Genomic DNA, 24,205 nt, shown 5'->3' with positions numbered 1-24,205 from the left:
TACTCAAAACAATGGCTATATCTGTAGCCTCCAAATCCTCAGGAGTTTTGCATTTCAAATTATAAGAAAGCCCCTAAGCACTTTCTTATCTACAAAAGGTTTCAAAGTGGCCTGTGCTAAAAGACTTTCTGAACAAGAGAATCTAGTGAAAAAAGGCTAGGTAAAAAAAAAAAAAAAAATCAGAAAAGATTTCCTAAATGTTTTAGAACATGTGAGATTTTTTTTGTGCTTCATTGAAAAACTGTCAAGTAGAAATGATCAAGCTATTAAATGGCCTAAAGGGATACCTTTAAGGTATTATATTTGTCTACTGTTTTACATTAAGCCAGAAAAATCCTTAAATAACCTATGAAAGTGATTAGGATTTCACTGGAAAAAAAAAAAAGTAGGAAAAGCCACTGGAATTTCAAAAGAAATCTCAATAGAAAGTCTACCACATACACACTTTCTCCTCTCAACCCACGCCACCGTATTTATGAGTTGAGAATGGACTAGGTAGGTGTGTCTCACCCTTATATGCTATTACTGCAGGAACTACATTTCCTATATCCTCAGTGTAGAAATCCTATATAAGGCTGTGCAATATCAAGCTTGGATATAGAGAATGTAGGGCTACATGCAAATGACTGGGTTAGTTGTAGTGTTCACTGCCTGAAATATGTACATAAAGATTCAAAGAAAGGTGCTAGCACCTTCCAGAATGCAATTATGACACAACCAATGTACCGGTCTTGTGTGCTGTGAAAAAAAAACAGGACAAATTTTCCTATCTGAATGTAAGTGCAAGTCAAAAGTGTTGATACCAAGCTCCATTAATTTAGCTTGTGGTATAGTGCTCCCACATTAAACAGGAACATTTAGAACTTTTTTCCTGGACCTTACTAAATATGAAGGAGACTACAGAAGGCTCATCACTTTCCAAGGAAAGAATACATTCTTTGGAAAACACCAAATATTCAACAACATATTATTTCACAAATTTAGTGAATTATGAAAGTAACTGGGACAAGAATTCTTCTGAAATGAATTCAATGATTCTCAATACCAAGACACATAGACTGATTTCTGGGTAAAAAGCTCTAAAATGATTTTGGCTTTTCTTAAGGCCCTGTATTTACAAACATAGGAGGAGGAAAAAAAAAAAAAAAGTCATTTCACTGTGGATTAAGCATTAAGTCAGTTTGCCTCAAACTTTCACTGGGACACTTGATTAGTAGAATTTCAAACACCTACACAACACCATTCCTAGAAAAAAAGAATAGTCTTTCACTTGATATACTTTAGGTAGTACCAGTACTTAGAATAAATAATCTGCTATATACTTGGTTCAAGAGCGGTTGATTCCAGTTTCAAGCCAGAGAACAGACTCATCACTTTGCAATCTGTGGGATCACAGCTGAAAGGGAACTGTGGTCTTTCTCCTAGACAGAGGCTAATGCTGGCTGCTTAATATTTTCCTCTGGAGATCTGCAAACCCACCGAGTTCCTTCTTTAAAATTAAGGCTTTATATTTCACTAAGTAATGCACCTGAAAAGGAATGACACATTGCCAAGGAGAAGGAATATGAAACGTTATCTGAAATTCCTTTCAACAGTCAAAAGATCCATCAGTTACTGACATTATTACAATTTGGACAAATGTACAAGTTGTTTTGAAGTAGAGCTATATACAGTAAACTGCTTTTAAGCTAACAAATTAACACCACCTGGAAATGGAATTTACAAAACATAAAAGTACCCAGTTAATTAAAATGCTTATCTGCTAAATGACCAACACTTACACCAAGTTACATGAACTTACGACATTGAACAAGAGATTCTGTAATAAATACTGTGAAAAAAGTGGGATTACTACATTCTTCTTTTTTTTTTTTTTTTTTTTTTCCCACTCCGTATATATACTTACCTTCTATGACATCCCAATATTTTTTCGGAAGAATCTTCTTTCAAGACAACTATGTGTTCTGTATATTTATTGACAGATTGTCAGCTACCAAAGGCTGCTTCAGGATAGGTAGCTCTAGGCACTGCCATAACTGAAAATACATTTCACACCGACAGGTGTATCCACAAAAAAATAATAATAATAATAAAATTAACTACAGAAATCTCATACTATTGTAAAGGTCTTCATAACCTAAATGAATTAGGTCAAAAGCAAATGACAGCACCCAACCCAACAGAAGTTAGGTTTACTGCTAGCAGCCTGAAACCATAATTCTTGTTCTTTTTAAGTTTTTTTGTCCTACCTATGTCAAAGAATGCTATTTCCATAAAGAAGAGTAAGAAGAGAGCTTTTATTATCATCACTTAAAAAAGGGGAAAAAATAAAATAATAAAATAAAATAAAATAAAATAAAAAGTCTTTTCTATTTATTCGTAGAGAAAAAGACAATTATTTGAAGGACCAAATGGCAATGTACTGTCCAACCAGCAAATGCTGGAAAAGGGAAAACAGTTTGGGAAGAAAGGGACAATCCTCAAAGCTCAGCAACTATCATGTCTGTCAAAAAAAGATACTTATGCTTCAGGGTCATAGACTTTATACAAACATCAAATGAGGGGATAATGCCTCACCTTCTCACTTACCATGCTGGTAGTCCTCTAAAAGCACAGATTTAAATTTTAATTTGAAAACTGATCCACAGATAAGTACACTGAGCATACCCCCTCCTTTTATCTTAAATGTATAAATATATTTTTATGTTTATATATATATATATATATATATTTAAACAGACATGCTTTTGAAGGGGAAGGACTCAATTCAGACTGCCTGAAGGAACTCAGCAGGAGCTTTCAGTGCAGCTGAGATCCTGCAGACACTCCAAAAGGCAGCCCACTGGTGTGGGACCCACAGCCCATCATGGAGACAAAACGCTGCCCAGCATGGCCCTTCCTGGCCGGGGCTGCCCAGGAGCCAGCACTCCTGCCACTCAGTGGGCCAAGTCCCTGCCCACAGAATGACCTCTGTAATGCCCCAGTGCTCAGAGCTAAAATCCAGGTTTAGCAGAGGCTTGGTGATCCTGACACATGCTGACATAAGGTCTCGGTTATAGTTCCCATTGAGTTTTGGGCTCATCCAGAGCTCTGCTGCTCAGAGAGGTGTGCTAAGCTGGAGTGAATGAGCTTGCCATCCAAAAAGGTAGGATGCTGCCTCTGTGAGTCATGGACTCTGAGCCTCTGCTGGGCCATATCCCAGAGCAGGCTATCAGCCAGGCACCTCACAGCCAGAGGCAGAACCTCACCTCTGCAGACACAGCTGCTCTCAGTTCTCCACCTTCTCTGTTCAGCTATACCCCTGGTCCTTAAAACTTTTTATTTCTTTCATTTTTCTTCCACCCGCCTCAAACTCAATAGTTGTTTGTATCCTTGTAAGTAAATTTAAAATGGTTATTTTTTTTTACGATCAGAGAGAAACAAAACGAAATCTCCATGTTAACCACTTAGAGGGGTATAAATCTCAAGTTACAGTAGTACTTAGATACTTCAAAAACACTGCCACATTCACCTGCTTTGAAAGCTTTTGGCTTTACCGCTGCTACTGCAACAAACCATTTATTTGATGGCTCACCTTTGTACCTTCCAAGGCACAAGCCATACCATCCCAGCAAACCAACATTGAGGTGAACCCCAGTCATTGAGGGATGGCTGGGCATCACATCACTTTTCTACATACAAACAGGTAGCTGTGAAATAATGCCCATTCTCATTGGACCTGGCATTTTTGCAAATATGATACAGATTCACCAGTGATGCAGTCACCATGGATTCAAATTTCTTATTGCCATGGGGAGATGCAAGCATACGGGTGCAGATGAATCTTGATGTTTATAGTGCCTATCCAGAACTTTTCAGTGACAACTGCCCAGGAAATGACACCAGTTTATCACCAGTTTGGATACTTTTTTCATATATAGTTTGAGATGTTTACATAGTTTTATAAACAGTCTCAAAAAATATTGTTTAATTATTATTTCCACTCTCAATAGAATTGCATAACAGCACAAACAAAACTTTAATTTATTTAATGTAAGGTCATGGGTTTATGCAAATACTTATATTACAGCTGTGTACATTGCAAAAGAAGAGGAAAATATGATGTCTGAGTATCATGCTATCCAGGGCCCTCCATCTGGGAAATTAATGAAAGGTTGCTCATTATATGATCAGTTACACTAGAGTGCTATCAGACAAGGACTATATACAACCATGAATGATTCATATTTCAAAATCATTTTTTCCTAAGCTAAAGGTATCAAGTGTTTGCATTTTCAAAAGAATGACACTAATTTCTACAAAACAATGTTAATAATTACACAAACAGTAACAAGACAGAAAGTGACAAGTCACCAAAATAACCTTAATTTCAATCCATTCACTTCTCTCATGACATAGCCTTCCACAGTGGAAGTACAGTATGTTCATGACCTTTTCAACTTGAACTATGTATAATGCAACATACAGAACAGAGGGAGGTTACTTACTGTGTTATTTCATCCTAGCTCAGTAAGCATCCATTGCACTGAATATTCATTTTAAAAACAGTTCTAAAGACATAATGAATGAATGTCATCATTTTTAGTGTTGATTACTGCAATAGTAATCTCACAGATATTAATTCAGTTTTCATGATACCCCATTTAATACATCAATACATTTAAGAATCTAAAGAATGGATCTACTAAAATCAAAATTTGCACAAGCCTGGGAGCTGAGTTGAAGACACCTAGAACCCAACTTCTAACATGATTTTACATTCTGTTTATAACTTCCATCAGCTACAGCTACATCTCTGAGACCTCAGTACCTGCACAAGTCAGTCCTGAAGTATCAAAACATTCAAAACCAGGAATAATAAAATGAGCAGTTGCAATCAGTATGCTGGGCAGTGATTGCTCAGCTAGACTGGTGTGGTTAAAAACTCAGCATTGTTGATTGCTTTGGAGAAACATCCAATAACATTAAGAATGTGACTGGTTTAAGAAACTTTCACGGCTTTACATAGGATTGTGTAGCAAAACAGACAATCTTCAGTGCTCTAGAACAGCAATCAAATGTGAGGATTTTGAAGGTTTATCTTTTTATTTTGTCTAAATCCAGTTTAATATACCACTTTCAATTGCTGTAACAAATGAGCTGTGTGGTTTCAAAGACAAATTTAACTGTGCCATTTACGATTTCTCCATGCTTCAATTTTGCTTAAAAAACAACAAACACAAACAAACAAAAATCCACCTCTTCCAGGACTTCATAGAGAATCCTTACTGAATGACATCAGTATGTTGCCATTTTTTATATTAACTAGATAGAGATTATAGATGGCAAGGGAATAATAACTATGGAATTGACATAGGTATTATCCTATGGGGGTCCAGTTCTCCCCATGTCCAAGCCCATTGCAATGCTGCCCATATGTTCCAATAAAATTATTTTGCACATCAACTTTCTGCTTTCAGGACCAGCATTCATCTTCAGGTGGAAGGAACTACCAAAAGCATTAAGCAGAAGTCCACTTCCAGACTGGACTTTCACTTTTCCATTTAATTAAATATCCTTATAGCGGCCTTTTTCTTTACATCATACTTTCTTCCCCTCCTCTCCTTTGAGAAGGGGGATTAAGAGAGTGGTTGTGGTGGGGTTTAGTCATCTATCACTGTGAAACCACCACAACAGCATACACTGGTAGAGAAGCACCACGACTGTGCAAATACTGGGGAAACAAAAGGCAAAAAAATACACACAAAAGTGCTAAGTAGGCAATGTGGCAACTAAGATCATTCTGTAGGAAACTAACAGAGGATTTAACGCTGTTTTATTTTGTATAAATGTAAAGAAAATTCAAGCATATTAAGTAAAATAAGAGCTAATTTTTTTCTATGTTATGAAGTCTAGGAAGATGAATGGCAAAAAATATAAAAAAAAAAAAGACTATCCTAGCTTGTTCTAATAGATAGCGCATGGTGTTATTCAAAATACAGAAACTGTAATTACTTATAAATTCACTTTCTTGCTACAGATGACATGTGAAGAGATCCTTGCTTATTTCAGTAGTAAGGTTTTCCTAGTCAGCTGGCAAAAAGCTGTAATTTGATGCAAATGGCCAGAGAAGCAACTGAGAGAAATCCCCCTGGCACCATACAGGATAGATGAGTATGGTGTACCTCTCCTACAAGAGTCATTAAAACACCATTCCAACAGAGGCATGCTACATACCAACAAGTGCTGCTGATTTCTACTAGCGAGCAACTCATGGGGCATGAAGCATAGCCCTTATGAGAGAAATTGAACTTTCCACCCATTTTGATGATAAAATTGCAAAAAGCTCTAGCAGTCTCATGCTCCTCTGTATATGCCTGAGCAAGAAACGCCCACGCACACACCTTGCACTGGCAGCACTCAGCACAGAGCAGCAAGAGGAGCTCCAGAAGCTCTCACCAGGATGGGTCTCTCCTGCTCTGTGTACTCCTGGTGAAATCGGATTTTGCTGTGGCTGGATGGTACAACAAGAAAATCAGGATGGCTTGGCACCCATTTGTATTCTGGTAGACCAAAGTGAAGTGCTTTACCACTGCTGGCAGAAGTACTTAGAGCTTCTCTGAAAGAACAAGCTTACCAAGATTTCTCAATCACTTCAATGAAAACATGCAGTTAACAACAATCGTCTGCATAGGATATAACATCTCTCATGCACGCAAAGATGCACAACACGCAGGAAGGTGAAAGCAAGTCACATACTATGTGCATATACATAATATCTATTCATTAGGGTATGGCATTTAACATACAACCTGGAAGCTTCAAATTTCAATGATCTCATTTACAAGAGTTATTATGGAGCACTATAAAAGATATCACAAGGCGAAAGACTAGTATGTTATTTATATCATAAGACTGTTGGATGTGTTTCAGAAAACTCCAAGAAAAGCAAGTGTAAATTCACAAATCACAAGCTCCTAGTCATTTCAAAAGAAAAGCACATTTTTGTTGTAGGCAAATAGAAGATGCATAAATTTGTGCTCGTTCACTTACAGTAAAATGTCCTTTAAATGCCAAGCTAATTTAATTTCCTCTATCTAGTCACTGTTCCCCCAATTATTTAGATCTCTTTGAAGTTTACTTGATGATGATTTCAAAAAGTTTTGGACAAATAAGTCTAAATCATTTCCTCAGGCAACTGAGGTTAAGAAAACACCTGATGTTTTCCAATGTCAAATATGTCTAGTTACCTTTTCCTTTAGCAGTGCTACAACAGTCATACAATAGAACTGTGACTTGGTAAAAATTTTTTGGAAGCTGGCATTTCCCTCTGCAACTGATCCAAAATCAGCCAAAAGATTAATAATAACAATTTTTAAAATAACCTATATTCACAATATTTTGAAGTAAAATAAATAAATAAATAAATAAGGTAATTCCTCAATATACAAATAGGACTGTCTGAGGAAAATACAGGAAAATAATTTTTGCTCTCATAAAACATTTGACAGTACAGCTCTGTTGTCTACGTTTAAAAAAAAAAAATGAGAGAGAGAAAGAGAAAGAGAGAGAGAGTTGTTTAAAACAGAACTGAAAGACAAAATAAAACTATAAATCCCTTCCTCTCAAGCAAAACTTGGCAGCTTCCTTCCTGAATACCTGAGGCACCTCTCCTGAGCAAGCAGCTGCAGTGCAGAAGGCACACCAGCACCGGAACAGCTGATGGCACTGTAAAACAGCTGAATTCACCTTGTTTTCCTCTTACAGGGTGCAACGTTGGGTCCCTTTCTCTTACTAAATTCCTATCCCTGATTCTAATATTGCTTCTACCTTGCAGAATATTCAGATGTTACTGAATATAAGAGTACTAATGTACAGATGGCCAGGCTTCATTTCCTAAGAAAATTAGCGGAAAATTTCCAGGGCTTGATTTGATTATGGCATCTCAGCATTTTCACAAAGAGAAAGTACTAAATACTAAAAAGTTCTTGAATCTAGTAAAGGAATACTTGATTAAAAAACAATAATCAGAATTAAAAAAAAAAAAATCAGAAGCAAAACACAGTTACAACATTTCGTGGTAAATATTCCCAAACAAACTCTTTGGGAAAGCTATGGAATTACTTTTTCAGGATCAAAGGCAACAGTGGAAAATGAGTGAAATTGTATAAGAAAGAAAGTGTGTAGTGCTGTGTTGCTAAAGATTTCTTCTAGTCATAGGCACTGCGTGGTTACTTTGTGCTCTGATTTTTTATCATTCCCTTTAAAATGCATTGCTTTATTCTGGCAGGTTATTAAAACACTGAAATTAATAGGTTCATTCTTTTCTATAAAATTTCACTCATTTTCCACTGTTGCCTTTGATACAGGCATTTAGTTGATTCAGGGGAGAGAAGTATACTCAGCTAGGTGGATCACTAACCTCATGAAGTATGGAAATTCTCATTTTGGGATTCTTGCACTAAAACAAGTACTTATTTATTTCATAGGTAAATCTTGCACATTTAATACACACTAATCAAGAATTAAAAAGAAATCCAGTTAGTGCACACGGATATTCTTTCTTAAACACAAAGAAAGCTGTTTAGTATCTGACTCAAGACAGAATGAGATTTTGTACTTATTACTCAACCATTTCATTACTGCTGACTTACCTGTTTTATAGGAACAATACCTACTATATAAAGATTGTATTCAGCATTAAAAACAGCAGCCTTAATGATTTCTAATGTAATGAAAAGTAAGGGAAGACTGAAAAGACCTCCCTTTTCAGGATTCTCTCCATTAGAAAACTGAGCTCATACTGAATCCAGTTAATAATAAAAAATTTTCAAGGAGTTGCTATACTTTCTTCTCCCAAATGAAAGGAATGTGTGTTGTTCTAAATAAAAATAAAAAAGTTAAAAAAAAAAAAATATAGTGCTTCAGATGTATGCAGAAATTACCTCTTCTCATAAAAGTAACCACAGCAGTCATCAAATATGAAAGCTAATATGAAGCTGCCTATGTAAGCACCTACCATATGAAAAATGTATCAATAAATTCAAAGACAATCTTTATACATTTTTAATAACAACTACATACCAAATGTCAGTTCTGTTAATTTATCAGCAAGATCACGAGACATTTTAGTATTATTATTCCTGGCTTCCAGAGACTTACTAGAAAGAAAAATAATAGCACTGACAATTATTTGACTTTGTCAGTTTACAAGCCACTATTTACAAGATTATTCTCCTTTAATACCAATATATCAATATGCAAGAGAGACACAGGCAGATTGCTAATGAATTGCACAGAAGCCAGGCAAAATCTGCAGTAGCAACCTATTCATTATTCAGTGAACACCAACTATCTGGGTTAGTACAGCTGTAGCTCTGTACCTTCTACTAATGCTGAGATTTAATAGGTATTGAGAGCACAGTAAACTACTCCATAAAAAGGTAACAACTGAAGACACTCAGAGACTTTGCTTTATCTTTCCTCTGTGATAAGTAGAAAGCACTGTATATCAGTACCACTGCCATTTACAAACTAAGGAGAGAGGGAACACCTCTTCTCTCAGATGTGCTTTTCATTCTCCTGTTGTTGGACTTGGTCCTCGCAGGGGAACAATTCTCAAGGACAGCACACACTTTGGATCATCGATGGGATGATGTTCTTGGACTTCATTTCTCAAATACTATTTTAAGTTTCAGTGTGTGGCATTTTATGGAGCTAAATACTGTATGTTAGTTTAAAGGTTGCTTTCTCAAGGCATTCCCACAAATACCAGAGGCAAGCTGCTCTCCTGACAGCTTTCATAAGTGACAGAGCTATGGTTAACCCCTCCTTCTGTTTTATCTGTATAATTCCTGTTCTTATAGCCAAACCTCCCATGCCACTCTTCCCTACTTACTGTTTACAGGATTTGGGTCAGAACACAGCATTTCTGTTAACACTACAGTGAGTATATGAAACACTAAACTACATCATATCAAATCAAATTAATTACATGACAGAGAATGTAAATTACACTACTAGGATTTATATGTAAACAGCTATATGTTAGTCAAACAGAATTATCATTATTCCTATATCCTTCATCCTCTAGAGAACAAAAACATGCTAGTTTACATATTTCTTTTCAACCAAGACTCATTATTACTCAATTTCCACCTCTAAAGTTGAGTTACATGACATTTTAGCTCAGGCCACACATAACAATCTCATTATTTACAGAGAAAAAACAGCACACACCCAAGTCATTTTAAGACTACCTGACAGTCTCATGTGACACAGTCAGTAAGAAAACTTAGCTGTTCTAAACAAGTGATCCAGTTTCATATATCACATAATGAGATCTCAAATTAAACCATTCCTGTAGCTCTATATTGATCTGCAGCACATTGAAATTATTGAGTATTTATACCCCTATTTATAACCCCTACTTGCGAGCTTCAGTGCAAGCTACAAATGTTTAGAATTTCTCAAAAGCAGACGACTCCTGCAGTGAAGAAGGAAACTTATATGTAAGCAATTCATTACACTATAAGCTTGTGTCAGTCGTGAAAACTGTGGTACAGTAGGGGAAAAAAATGTATTTGCAAGATGAAAAGAAAAGTAAAGATCTAATAACTTACCCCTTCTGCCTTTTCCTCTGTGTTAGCCAGCATTTCCTGGAGGGCTCGTACTGACAGAGACTGCTCCAGCACAAAGGTACAGATGGACAAATCAGGTGGCACATTCTAGGTAGAAGAAATAAGGGAGATCTCATTAGAGACAGATCTGCTGAATACCACTTTCCAAAGATTCAAAAGATCTGCCATGTCCTTGAGGCTATGAAAGCCCATCACATACTGGGCTGCAACAAGTCAAGGGAAGCAATTCTTCCCCTCTGATCACAGCATTTATGAGTTCACTCTTGTGGTGTTGGTCCCAAATGGGACCTCCCAATACAAAGCAGACAGCAGCAAGCTGCAGCGAGTTCTGCAGAGGGTCACCATGATGGTCTGGGCTGGAGCACCCACCCCATAGGAGAGGCCAGGGGAGCTGAGCTCCATCAGCCTGGATGGAGGAGGGAAAGTAGAGAGGGATCTTGCAGTTCTTTGCCAACTTACTGGTGATAGCAAGGAAAATGGAGCCAGACTCTTCTTGGAGGTTCTCCATGAAAGGAAAAGGAGCAGCAATGCAAATTGTCTCAAAGAAAATTACTGGTAGATATTAGGGGGAAAAAATCACCTTGAGAGTAGACAACACTATCAAAGGCCACCAAAAGAAGCAATGTAACCTCCATCCACAGAGATATTCAAAACTTGACTGGGAAAGCCCTAAAAGCAACCTCAACTAACTTCAGAGCTCAAATAATTATTCATTTTACATTTCTCAGCTTAGAAGGTGGCCTGTTCTGATCAGGGGGCAGGACCTCCCTGAGGTCCCTTTCAACCCAATTTTCCCCTTGATTACACCAGCAAGACACTATTATTATTGTATAATGAAAGTAAAGATAAGAAAACCCATATGCTTATATCTTTAGAAAGCTTTTAGATGACAGACAATAAAGCACACAAGTCACAACCTAGACAGCAGCAGAAATTAAAGACAATGTAACAGTGAAAATAATGAAGATTCAAATACTACTTGCAAACTAATATTTCTTTTTCATCAAACAATTATTTTAATTGAGTCTGTTCTAATGGCAATCCTGGCAATTCTTTTTGTCTACTGTCTTGCCTATTACAACTTCCTTTTCTTAGGCTTTGAGCTTCTCTCTCTCTCACTGTAAACATGCTTCTTTCACTGGTACTCACCTCAGGTTTCCCAAATCACTAGTTATACTAGGAAGACATCAAAGGATACATCTGTACTTCTAAGAATAAGGTATCATCTTTGAGCTTTGGCTAACAAACTGTTGTTTGCTCTGATATCTGAGACACATGCAAATATTTTGACTAGTTGAAAAAAAAAATGAACAAAAGCCACCAACTCTGGAATATGTCCCATCACAAAGTACTCATTATGAACCTACTTGGAAATGGCAAAAACAGGAGTTGCAGCTTATTATTACTGATCACTGTCTATAGACACGGTCCTGACTATGTAGAAATACTGCTAGTGAAGGAAACTCTGAGCCACGACTCTTTGTAATGCACGCATATTTTTATTGTACTAAGAAAACAAATCTCTGAGGGCATTCCAACTGAATTAGTGGACAGGGTGCCATGCTCCAACATTCCTTAAACTTCCAAAAGTCAAAAAACATGTTATTACAACTGAAAAGTAGAATAATATATATACTTAGTTGTACAAATGTGCAATTGCTTTTAGCTAGCTGTGCCTACATGTGCACCTCTGTTCACTATAGATGTTTCTTATTGCCAGACTCCAAGGGAGTCTTGTTCACAAAACCAATTATCATCAATCAGAAACCTCTTAATTCTTTATTCACATTAAGATCTCTCCTTTAGCTTTCCATTTATTCTCATATTCCTTCTCAGATACTAAAGGGCTTGGACATTATGCTCTGATTGTGAAGAAAACATTAGTCAGTCTTTAGGCTACTGGTAGTAGCAAGACTTATGATCATCATCCTTATGATGGTCTCCAGGTCAAGATGAATTTTTCTGTAGCAGAAGAGTAAGGCAGGGATTGTCAAGACTAAGACCCCATCACAGCCTTGCAGGGTTGTATGCTTCACCATATTCTATTTTAACTGGGCTAAAACAAGAGTGTCTTGTAAAAATAAATACTTAACTTGTCGTGATTGAAAAAAAAATAATCATTGAGCTATTGAAAAGCTAACCTTCCAGACAATCATAGAAATTGGTAATAAAATTCAAACAGGCTTGTGATAGCACCATCTATGTTACAGGTAACAAAGGAAAATTAGGCTGTATGTGGGGATTTCGTGTTAACAGAAGAAAATGCAACTCCTACACACCTTTCCTTGCCTCCAGAACCTCTTTAAAATTCTTTCTTTTCATTCTCATGGTAGTTGCATATTTTAGCTTACAAACCCTTTTTACTAAATATTTTTCTTTTTTTTTTTTTAATAATTTTACACCATGAATGTTTTACTGCTAAAGCTGTAAACATGTACACTTATTCAAACTGTGTACAGTTTGAAGAGGCCTCTTCCAAGGCCTCAAACATTACATTGTAAAAGGTAGTTCACAAACCATTCCATTCTTCTTTTTTTTTTTTTAAGTTAGTTTAATTACAGTACCTCACATTTCAAACAGCTTCTTAAATTGATTTTCATTGCTCCTAACTTTACAGTAATTCACGTGTTAAGTACCTAGATGTTTCATTACCTTCCACAATTTATATTTCAGTTTAAAAAAAAAAATGTTACTTAACATTTTAGCCAGAGCAAAAAACATTAAAAGCACAGTGTTTTGCATATGAGTTATTTATTTATTCAATGACACTTATGCATGAAATATTTTTAAGCTAACTTTTCTAGGAATCAGGCCCCTATTTGTCAATGTTCTTGTCACCATTTTTCTTCAGTAGTTATTAGACACCATAACAGTCCTTTCAATGCTAGCATTAGGCCAACAGACTACTCATTAGGTTCTCTTCAAAGCATCCTTATAACATAAGCACTGCCCTAACCCCATGTTTTAAAAAGTGGGAAAGAGAGCACTCAAAGATTGCAGGTTGCAAGGTGTTGTTCCTGCACACAAATACACATCTCTATTATAGAACGTCTCCCAGAAACGAGCCATCCAGCAGCCCAGCTCACCCCAAGTTCTCCGCAGTGAGAACTGACTGACAAGCGAGATTGATCAAAACAGAAAAAGATGCTCCCTGCACTGCTCAGAAATGAGCCAAGACCATATTTTCTGTGTTTGATTATAATCAAACATTTCATTTTACAAACTCACTATAAACAATGTTCCTACTGCTATTAGTACTATTTAAAGCAAGATTTTTGCTGGCAGAATATGTATTTCACATACCATTTTGTAAGCTATCAAAACTTTTATTACTAAATCTTTTCTGCAGCTTATATGCTCTAAAAGGCAAAAAAATCCTGCATCTGGGATCAAACCAACATAACCAGGTTATTCCTCCTTCATCAGTTCCATTCTCCTTCACATTCAAGAAAGTAATGAGCTTTTTCTTCCCTTTCCATTAAATCTGAGCAATGAAGTCCCAGAGAACATTTTGCAACTAGTCTCCTAGCAGGTAACGTGCACTTTGAGCAGCTAGAGAGTAATAAAGGAAAAGTGTATGAAATCGTTTTGTTTTAGTGACGTGAAAGAGGCACCTTCCTTTTAGAGTATAGCAAGATGTTAGAGCCATTTTTTCCCCCAGGCAACAAGCAGTGCCTCATCTCATTGCATGCATGCCCAGACACTCAGTGGTCCTTGGAGAGTGATGTGTTTCCTCTGAGAGCTGAACGACGACACATCTACTGATGCTTGCAATGAACGCATGAATCAGACTCTTCCTCTCTGGCAATTTCTCTCCTACATCTGTCCTAATCCAACAAGCATGGCTGCATTCTGTATACAATAATTGCATGTTGGCAATATAGGTGGGATGGATGCACCACATGCAGGAATGCCAACATATTTAGCTCAGAAAGTTACAACTCTCATTTGGAAGATGAGTTTTCAGGCTGACATATAGCCAGAGGTAGACAGTTTCTGTTCGGAGCAGCCCCCTGTAAAAACTAATGATTCCAGGTAATTTTTAAACCCTCGTTTAAGTACACTAAAGAATTATATAGAGTGCTTTTCTGTCACTTCAAGGCGTGAAATAAAAATGAGGAAGGAAAAACACCGAATCTTTGACAGTCTACAGATTATTTACCTTCTTTTTACCTCACAGGAAGATGGAAGATATAAAATAAAGGCATGCTGTGGTATATGGCAGCCTAACATTCCCTATAGAGAAATAATCTTCATACAAATCATGTAGTTCTTAGTGTTCAGTCTTAAAAGTGACCACATATTCTTGGGGCTGCAATGGGAACCTCTAGCAACCAGTTTGCAATAACAGACTTTTCTCAGGACAAGTCAGATGTTTAGACTTGAAGTACATTAACGATTGCTTTGATAGACTATAAATACACTATTAAATTATAAAGAGTTTTAAAACATTTTGCTACATGTCTAACAACCACCCACCAATGTATTTTTAATGAATACCAAAAAAAAACATCTTTAACTAGCTGGAAATTTTCAGCAGTTTAATGATAATAAGTAATCATTAATCTGCAGTAGAACACAATTTAAACGAAAACAGATGACCAGAAAAAAGAAGATGCCTCAATAGATAAAAATAAACATATTGATAATCATCTAACTTCTTTGCCACCGATTTTTATTGTATTCATCTTTGCTGCAGTAACTTCCTAAACAAAGGCAGAGAAAAACAGTTCATATTCCAAGAGGGTTTGGGGGGTTGTTTTGTTTTGTGACAGAGAATGTAAAGAGTCCAGACAATCTGTATCAATTCTCTTCAATCCAAACAATCAGTAGAAAACCCTGCTAAATGATAGCAGTATTCAAAACAATTTATTTTCAAAATTATCTTCAACATTTTTTGTAAAATCAATGATATTTTAATGACATTTAATATACAATATACCTGGTAATTTCAAGAGTTGGAACTCCATTATTTCTCAGAGTCACTGGTTGTTTACATCGGATTAGATTTAAACTAGAACATACAGGTTTGTCTAGACAATCTAGTCAGTCATAATTACAACCCAATATGCTAACAGCTTGATGAAAAATAGTTCATATAATAAACAAACTAGAAACTGTACTTTAAATTTCAGAAGATTCAATACTACTAGGAGAAAAATCACTACTATTAACTGTTTCTATTGATGCGTCATTATTGTTTGTTACAGCACCTTACAGTAAGCAAAATTAGAAAAATTAAAATAATTTGATTTTCACAGGAAATGTTTAAAGCTTATATATTTCTGGAGTAATTACTGGATTATTTAGAAAAAAATATAATTCTTTATTCTTCCTCACATTTTATATATTTATTGTGTTCACTAATTTTCTGTACTAATATTTGCATAGTAAATTATGCATTACGCTGTGGGAGGCAGATTTGCAAATTAGATAATCATAATCTTTATTAAAAAGGTGTTTTGAGCAAAGCTTTTGAAAAGGTATTTTAAAATATTTGTAACTGTAGTCCAACCCACAACTGAATCATAGATCCTGCATGTATTCATGACGCAATCTTCCAGTTTTCAATGAATTATTATTTACAAGCATATCATACCCCAGTATGATGACAATAAACCAAAAGGCTGACTTTAAAAATGTAGTCTCTCTGTTATCACTCTGAGGATCACACAGTGTTAACAACCTACAATAACCCATGATCTGCTCATATAATATGATGTATATAATCCTGCAAATTTAAACTGAATTTCTGCCTCAAATATTAGTACGGGACCAAAGACTAATAAATCTGATCAACAAACACAATACCATCCCTAAGAATAAACAGCTTTACCTCAGCTTTCTTTCTTTCCTAGTTATTTGCAAACTTCCTAGCTGTTTTTCCAGGCTCACAGCTATTTTTATTTTTCCTCTACTCAATTTGCTCATGAAATGGATTTTCAGGTATTTCAACTCTAGCTGTATATGAAATATTCACACATCATAGCCTAAAAAAAAAAAAAAAAAAAAAAAAAAAAACCATATCTAAGCAGCCTGATTTACACAGCATCCACAGTTTGTATCACTGTCAAAAATGAGATGTGGGTGTTCATAACTTTTTTCAAACTAGCACATTTATTAAATGCCTAACTTTGAGAATCCAAGTGGGAGGATTCAAAAATTTAATTTTAGAACAGAACTCAAACAAAACATCTGTACGCCTATTTGCTGGAGCAGCCTGAATGAAACCGAGTCCATCATCTATTTTCAAGCTACATTTACATTTATACATTTCAGCCTTTTTGTCCTTTTCACTTAAATAAGACTGTGGTTGGCGACAGTGATGAAACACACTCAATATTACCAAGTAAAAGCATCCATATCTAGGACTTCATACTGAAGGCATAACTTTCCACACTTTCAACCTTGCTAAAAAGATGGACCCAGTACATGGCTCTGATGACAAGTCCTGTCAGCCAAATGGGATGAATCATATTCACCAAATCCCCCAAAAGGGAAGACAGAGAAAAAAATTAGGGGTCTTCGAGCTTCAGATTTTCAACAGAGGACATTTCAATAACAGTGCCACACTCCTGCATATTTCATTAATATCAGACCATGAAGGTTGCCTGGCCGCCTCCCTACATAAAGCTTGCTTTCAGATGATGTCAGTCTGAAGCTTTAACTTTCTGTATCTGACATCTGCAGAAGACTGAACATTTTAAGATATACAATCCAAAACAGTTGTTTCCATCAAAATCAGAGAAGTTTTCAACGTTCAGTTCTTCTACATCATGAAGATGAAACCAGAACAGAGTCTGAAATAATAAATCAAGGTAGAAGAAGGCTGACACCAGGAAAAATGGCTACTGGTAGAACCCAGGTCAGATCCAAATTCATTGCAATCAATTCACATTCAAAGCCTAGCACACCAGCCAGTTCAGCTGTTCCTTTGAATCATGTTGGTTGACTATGCCACTACATGTTAATAAGCATGCATTTTAACATATCTTGTGAATCTGACCTAAACAATTGATTAACTTTTTAAAAAAGATTCTGTTCTTGTGGTCACATATTTGTCATATTTGTGGCTCCCCTATTTTGTTCACACTTTGAAGTGTAGAATTCTCTCATAAAAGTATGAGATTGGAAAAACTGAATAGTGAAAAAAAATGACACACCAAGCATGCTTTCTTTTAACATCTCACAAGGCACTACTGTGGGGATTTTTAGCCCCATATGAGTTAACAGTGAAGACTGAATTCTCCCCTACTCTTACTTCTAGATAATGAAAGTCATCTGCTGGTCACAGTGCCACAGCTCATTGGCAAAGTGGTACCTGAAAGTTAAACTGTACAAGCTGAAGATACAACAACATTTGGAGCAAAGCTACTTTTTGGGCTTTTTCCTTCTGACACTCCTTAAAAATCTTCAAGAAATCTATTTCTACTAAGGGGTTTGGTACATAAGTACAATTATATTCTATTCTTCTGTGTTTGTACACAGAATCAAAATTTTATATTTTTTCTTTTTGTTTGGTCTTTGGAAAAAACTTTGTTCCAAAGAGCCTTCAGGGGTCATGAGGCTATTATTAAGAGAACAGATCATCCTAACTGATTGAAAGTTGTAGTTTCTGGTATTATATTTACTTTATGGATTTAGGGTGTCATACATTCTCTCTCTAAAAAGGAAAAGAGTATTTTTCCCCTGCCGCTCCTTCTGGTTTCCTTTCTAACTACGCGCAAGTGCAACGTATCTACATTACTAAGATTTATTTCTCTTTATTATCTGTTCTCTGAAAATGTAAAATCGCTTTACAATAGAAAAAAATGACACTGTGGAAAGAGCTAGATACCTACATTTCAGTCTCATTGGATAAACAAGGTCAATAAACTCAACAGCCATGTGCTGTTCAACATTAGTTTTGTTCAACTAAACTCAACAACACGTACTGCTTGTAGCTGGAAGCTTAGATGAATGTTGCTTAATAGTATATCACCATAATGCAGTGTAAATGTATTAATTTTAAGGTAATTAAGAAAATGCCATGCTAATTAATCAAAAAAAACTTATAGGATCAACAGTGCTACAGAGGTTCTAGGCATACATCCAACTTATGCAAAGAGTTTTTGTTTAACTTCATGCTGATCCTGCAAACTTGACTTTATTATGCTAATCTTATGTGTACTATTTAAAACCATTCTGCTCTTTTTATTCTTAGAGATTATTTTGTATTTGTAGCTACTGCAAGGAGTAATAGAGAAATCTAGGGTAGTATTGTTTAGGACTGTATTATGGCTTTAGAAACTGATTCTTGCAGCATCAGAGAGATGATCTTCATAAAATACTATTTTGTCCCTTCTGGAAAGCATGGCAGACACCCATCAGTAAAATCTTCCCTGTCCATGATCAAATTTATTAACAAATCATGCATGTTACAACAAACACCTTTCAAAGTAGGAAATCTGTAATTTTCTGGATCAAACATGTAGGGGAAATGTGTAAGTAACAGATATGGCCTGACCTGTCACAGTGGAACTTACAGCATATAACATGAATTTCCAATAAATGTAAATACCAACCCTTCCAAATACACCAACTCTAATGACAAATTCATGCACTTAAATGTGAACATGGAACAATGCCTGAGAGAAGTAACTATCTCATATGCTATTACATACAAAACATAGTAACATATACCAAATTTTAACTTCAAAGGATTTTTCAACTACTAAGCTTTCCTTTTTATCCTTTTCCTTTTTATCAATACTCAGCTTCTGTAACTCGGAAAACTGCTGCTTTTCAAATATTGCTGGCATGGGGGACTGGACAGTTATGCTGGGTCATCTCTGACTTGTCCTTAAAAGAAGGAAAGGAGATGCATCATCAGCTCTCCCCTGAGCAATACAGTTTTAAAGTACCAAAGCATACACAACTATCAAAATCCTTACTTCTAAGATGCAACAAAGCACTTCGGCATTTACAATACTAAATGGAACAGGCTTTATAGGAACAGCCTGCACAGGGAAGTGGTTGAGTCACCATCCCTGGAGGTCTTCAAAAACATGTAGATGTAAAGCTTAGTGACAAGGTTTAATGGTGGACTTGGCAGTCCTAGGGTAAAGGTTGGACCAGATGATCTTAGATGTCTTTTCCAACCTAAATGATTCCATAATTAAATTCCATATTAACAGTCAATATTTTCTACACATGTAAAATAAAACAGTTTTTGTAACTACAATGAACAATGCATTTATTCTGTTGTGAGTCAGCAACTAATGTGATTAATTCAATTTAATAAAAAATCTTTAAAACAAATGAAATGCAACTACTCTCACTATAGAAACCAGGTGTGCTTCCCTCAAATTTAAGGTGTGACAGACCCTCTTATAAAAAAAATAAATTAAAAAATATAAAGCCAATTTATGAAGATGAAAAGCATATCATACTTCAGTTCTTTAATCGACTTTGCCCCTCTTGTTTTTATATATTATTTAAAGGTAATACATACATTTTGATTCAGGCTGGGTGTAAAGTTCCCCAGATTATTTTCATATGATTTACTGTATTCAAAATAATAATTACACCAAAAATCATTCTTTTATCTTAACAGGTTTACATATTCACTCCTGCAATATGAAGCAAATCTATTAGATTAGTATATTAAAAGTTGCTCACTCAAAAAAAAAAAAAAAAAAAAAAAAACAAGAAACTCTTCCAGTCTTAGATAAACTCCAGCAGGTATTTGTGTCAAGAACAGAAAGATAGTGAGACAGAACAGAAAGACTGACACAGCAGGACCATCTGCTATGAAATTCTTCATGGATTTAGGGACGTGCATTGCCCATTGCCCGGAGTGCTATTAGTAACACACACACACACACACACACACACAAAAAAAGTAATAATACTTTCAAATGTAAAAATCTAAAGTCTCACCATGTATATTCAGAAATTGTGGTTTATCTGTAAACGTTCAAATGTATAAAGACTCTGCTTGAACATGCACAGTGTAAAAAATAAGTGCTTATTTTACAACATACCTTTATTAACTACAAAATAGAAAAGCTTGGGAGACCAATAAGTGATGATTTGTTCCATTTCTTAAAGATGCAAATCTTGACCGTTTTTGGTTTTAGGTGCCAAAATATTGTTACCTAGCTGTTAAGCAAACAACTGCATTTGCTAAATGGAACACTGCTTTAAAGGGGACTGCCTACCATCTGGCACCATGCCAGTACAGAGAGCTGTCCCAAAGCACTGTCTAGACAGAAATAGGCACGTGCACCTCCCAGGAAACAAGCCACCCACCCCAAAAGTGAATTATGCAAGAGGTAACAAAGCAAGAGGCATAAACATTCAGACACTCTCAAGGAGGTGGAAAATTATGTAGGCTTTTACACTTTTCCTGCTACTCTTGAATACACTCTCAAAGACAGAGTATAACAAGAAGTTCACAGATACCACTTCTATGTACAACTACCTCATCTACTTGGATCAATCACTGACCTGCAGTGCCCTCCTTTACCATATTCAAATTCTTCCTTTTCAAAATTTCACTTTCTGACATCAAAAAAGATGTTGACCCCAGGATTAAAACCTGCACAGATACTTATTAAAGGCAACCACCTATTATATTCTAGATGTCATTAACTTTATTTTAGCACTATTTCAACTTTCACCTTTGTTTTGTACCAACGTATTTTCTTTCCAAAAAAAAAAAAAAATCCAAATTCTTGCACATTTCCTAAAATAAAAAGAACTCTTATTTTTTCTTAAGTAACCTACCTTTTCTAAAGAAATTTTTAAAAAATAATAAAAATCATGTGGATTGTTATGTGTTTGTGTCAAAAAAAAGAGTTTTACTGGAAACTCTAAGTTCAGTCAACCTCCATGATGGCTGGAGCACCTCTCCTTTGAAGAAAGACTGAAAGAGCTGGGGATGTTCAGCCTGGAGAAGAGAAGGCTATGGGGAAAACTTATAGGGGCCTTCCAGTAGCTAAATGGGTGCTATAAAATGATGGAGAGGGACTTCTTACTCAGGCAGATAATAATAGGACAAGGGAGAATGGTTTCAAACTAAAAGAAGGGAGATTTAGTTTAGATGTTAGTAAGAAATTCTTCCTTCAGAGGATGGTGAGGCACTGGAACAGGTTCCCCAGGGAAACTGTGGATGCCCTATCCCTGGAGGTATTCAAGGATGGGGCTTTGGGCAACCTGGTCTGGTGGGAGGTGTCCCTGCCTATGGCATGGAGTTGGAACTGGGTGATCTTTAAAGTCCCTTCCAACCCAAACCATTCTGCGATTCTATAATAAATAACCTGGAAACACACACACTGGGAAATAATCCTATTGCCATTTTGAGTTTATAAAGGGAGATATTTATAGCCATTAATCTGTACACATACTTGAAACTGTATCAGCCAATACAGGTCAAATTAATTGTTAGTCAATGGTTGTTGGTAATACTGACCAAATCATGTTACATATGGCACTCAGTATATTCAGTTTTATTCTTACATTAGCTAAGCATACTAGGCATAGCTCTCATTTAAAATAAGACCTCATTGCAATTGTCTTCATTTCTACCAAACTTTTTGTATTGTCTAACCCATATAATGCAGCCAAAGTATAAATAAAAGTCTTGCTACTATATTATGTAGACACTTAGTAAAGACTGACTAGCTCGCTTTTTGCATTCTAATGAAAATTCATTAGACATCACCCTTCAACAAAAACATTAGTATCTCATGAGATACATTTCCTGAAAAGTAAAAAGCAAATCATTTTGCAATGAGGTATGACCTATGTAAAGCTGAATTGAATAAATTTAGTCTAATGAGATCTCATATGCATTACTACCTTCCTGAAAATGTTTCCCTTTTCTTGACCACCCTTTACACACCTTTTCATCTAAAGTTAGCATACATTTAGCTCGTTTTACAGAAGTTAATGTGTCAGAAAAAAGGCAAGTGGCAAAGTCATTTAATGTCAAATCACTAAGATGATTTCTGGCACCTGCTTCTTTTACCATCAACAATTCATATTTTCCAACCTCTAGAAGAATTGCCATGCTTTGTTTTCAAATAACAAGCATGAAAGAAAAAAAATGGGGGGATGAGGGGTGTGCACAGACATTGGCATAAGAACATTTAGGCAATAAGTAAAGAAAGCTATTTCTATAAAACCTGAATGAAAGAGAGAGTGGGAAAGCAATTCAGGATACCTAAATCTCCCACTAAAAGCAACTTACAACTTTTCTCCCAAATAAACAATTTGTAATAGCACCTTTTGTAGGTTGTCCTCAAGTGAGGCACAATATATAACCAATAAGCAATGTTGTTTCCAAAGATACCCACACGTTTTTCCATAGCAGTTTATTTGCTCCTCCAACTTTTAATTTTCTTTCAACACCAGTATCTGAAATGGAACTCACACTGTTCTAAATTACTCTAGTTGAAGGTGGGAAGCCAAAAACAGCTGGAGTCACAACTGGTACTGAAACGTAACCAGTACTCAGACAAGAAGTTCAGCCGAATTTTCAATTAATTTAACAGTGCTTTTACAGTTTCTGTATGTTAGAAAGCTGACAATGCTGAAGAGAGAAGAGAAAGATGACTCAAAAATGATAATAAAAACATAGAGAGCAGTAAAATTAAAATACTCTGCCTGTAAGGGGTGTTTTCTATTATACATCCATTAGGCACTTGCTCCAGTGCATCAGTACTACACTGCATCTGTAGCCATAAATAAGGGTTTGTGTATTTGAGTTCTTATGAAGTATTTTCAAATAAGTTATTCTAGTAATAAACACAAGCATTAATATTTAATAGAAGTATGGCTGTACTACAGGTGCTTTTAAATGGCTAACAGCATCTCTTTCTCTTCCATGGTTTTGATAAGACAACTTTTGATGAGATAGCCCCTAGCATGCAAGAATAGAATTAAGCTCATTTCATTTCCATATGCATGGTAAATCACAGTTACAGCTGAGGTTGTTTTATACACACTGGGTGCTCAAATGATTTCTTGGCAGATCCTTTCATAATTCATATTGCACTGAGCAGAGTATCTGTTTGCTTCCTAAGACCTCTGTTCATCCTCCTCATGCAATACCCATGCTCTGCCTTTTTCTTTTTAACTAGTCCTCACACAGTAATCAAGATGTCACAGAGCTTTGGCATTTTCCTTCAGATAGAAATAACTTGTCCCTTCTGTGTCTTTTAATAATCAATACACTCCTTGGTCATTTAAAGCATCCTAAACTATCTTAACTAATTAATCCGATATTACCTAAAGTTATTTGAATGCTGGCTTTGTTCATTTGGATTCACATTTCCCTTGGTAATTGCCTTATTTATCACTGGGGCAAACATTCATCTGTGAAAATAGAACTGGTCAATATTTAGAGAAACACCAAGACAAGCTGAAATTCCTAACTCCCTGTTATCATTAAAAGACATTCAGATGTGGGACAGGGGTAGAGTTTACAGTACAGTTAAGGAAAGACCGTATCAGGCTCTTGAAATCAGCCCAGATACATTCATCTCCTATGCTTATTTTAAAGGCATTTAAAAATTCAGTTCTCATGGAAAGGCAATGTT

General features: G+C 35.9%; 1 protein-coding gene across 1 annotated transcript in view; it reads right to left on the bottom strand.

The window, feature by feature from the left end:
* Nucleotides 1–24,205, bottom strand: part of RYR2 (ryanodine receptor 2) — a 314,450-nt gene that overhangs the window by 275,387 nt on the left and 14,858 nt on the right. The window contains exon 3 of the mRNA XM_050709825.1: nucleotides 10,602–10,706. Within this exon, the coding sequence (XP_050565782.1) occupies nucleotides 10,602–10,706 (105 nt within the window). The remainder of the gene's footprint in view (nucleotides 1–10,601; nucleotides 10,707–24,205) is intronic.

This window comes from Cygnus atratus, chromosome 3, assembly GCF_013377495.2.
Source record: "Cygnus atratus isolate AKBS03 ecotype Queensland, Australia chromosome 3, CAtr_DNAZoo_HiC_assembly, whole genome shotgun sequence".
Taxonomy (NCBI): Eukaryota; Metazoa; Chordata; class Aves; order Anseriformes; family Anatidae; genus Cygnus; species Cygnus atratus.
This window is presented reverse-complemented; position numbering and strand designations above follow the sequence as displayed.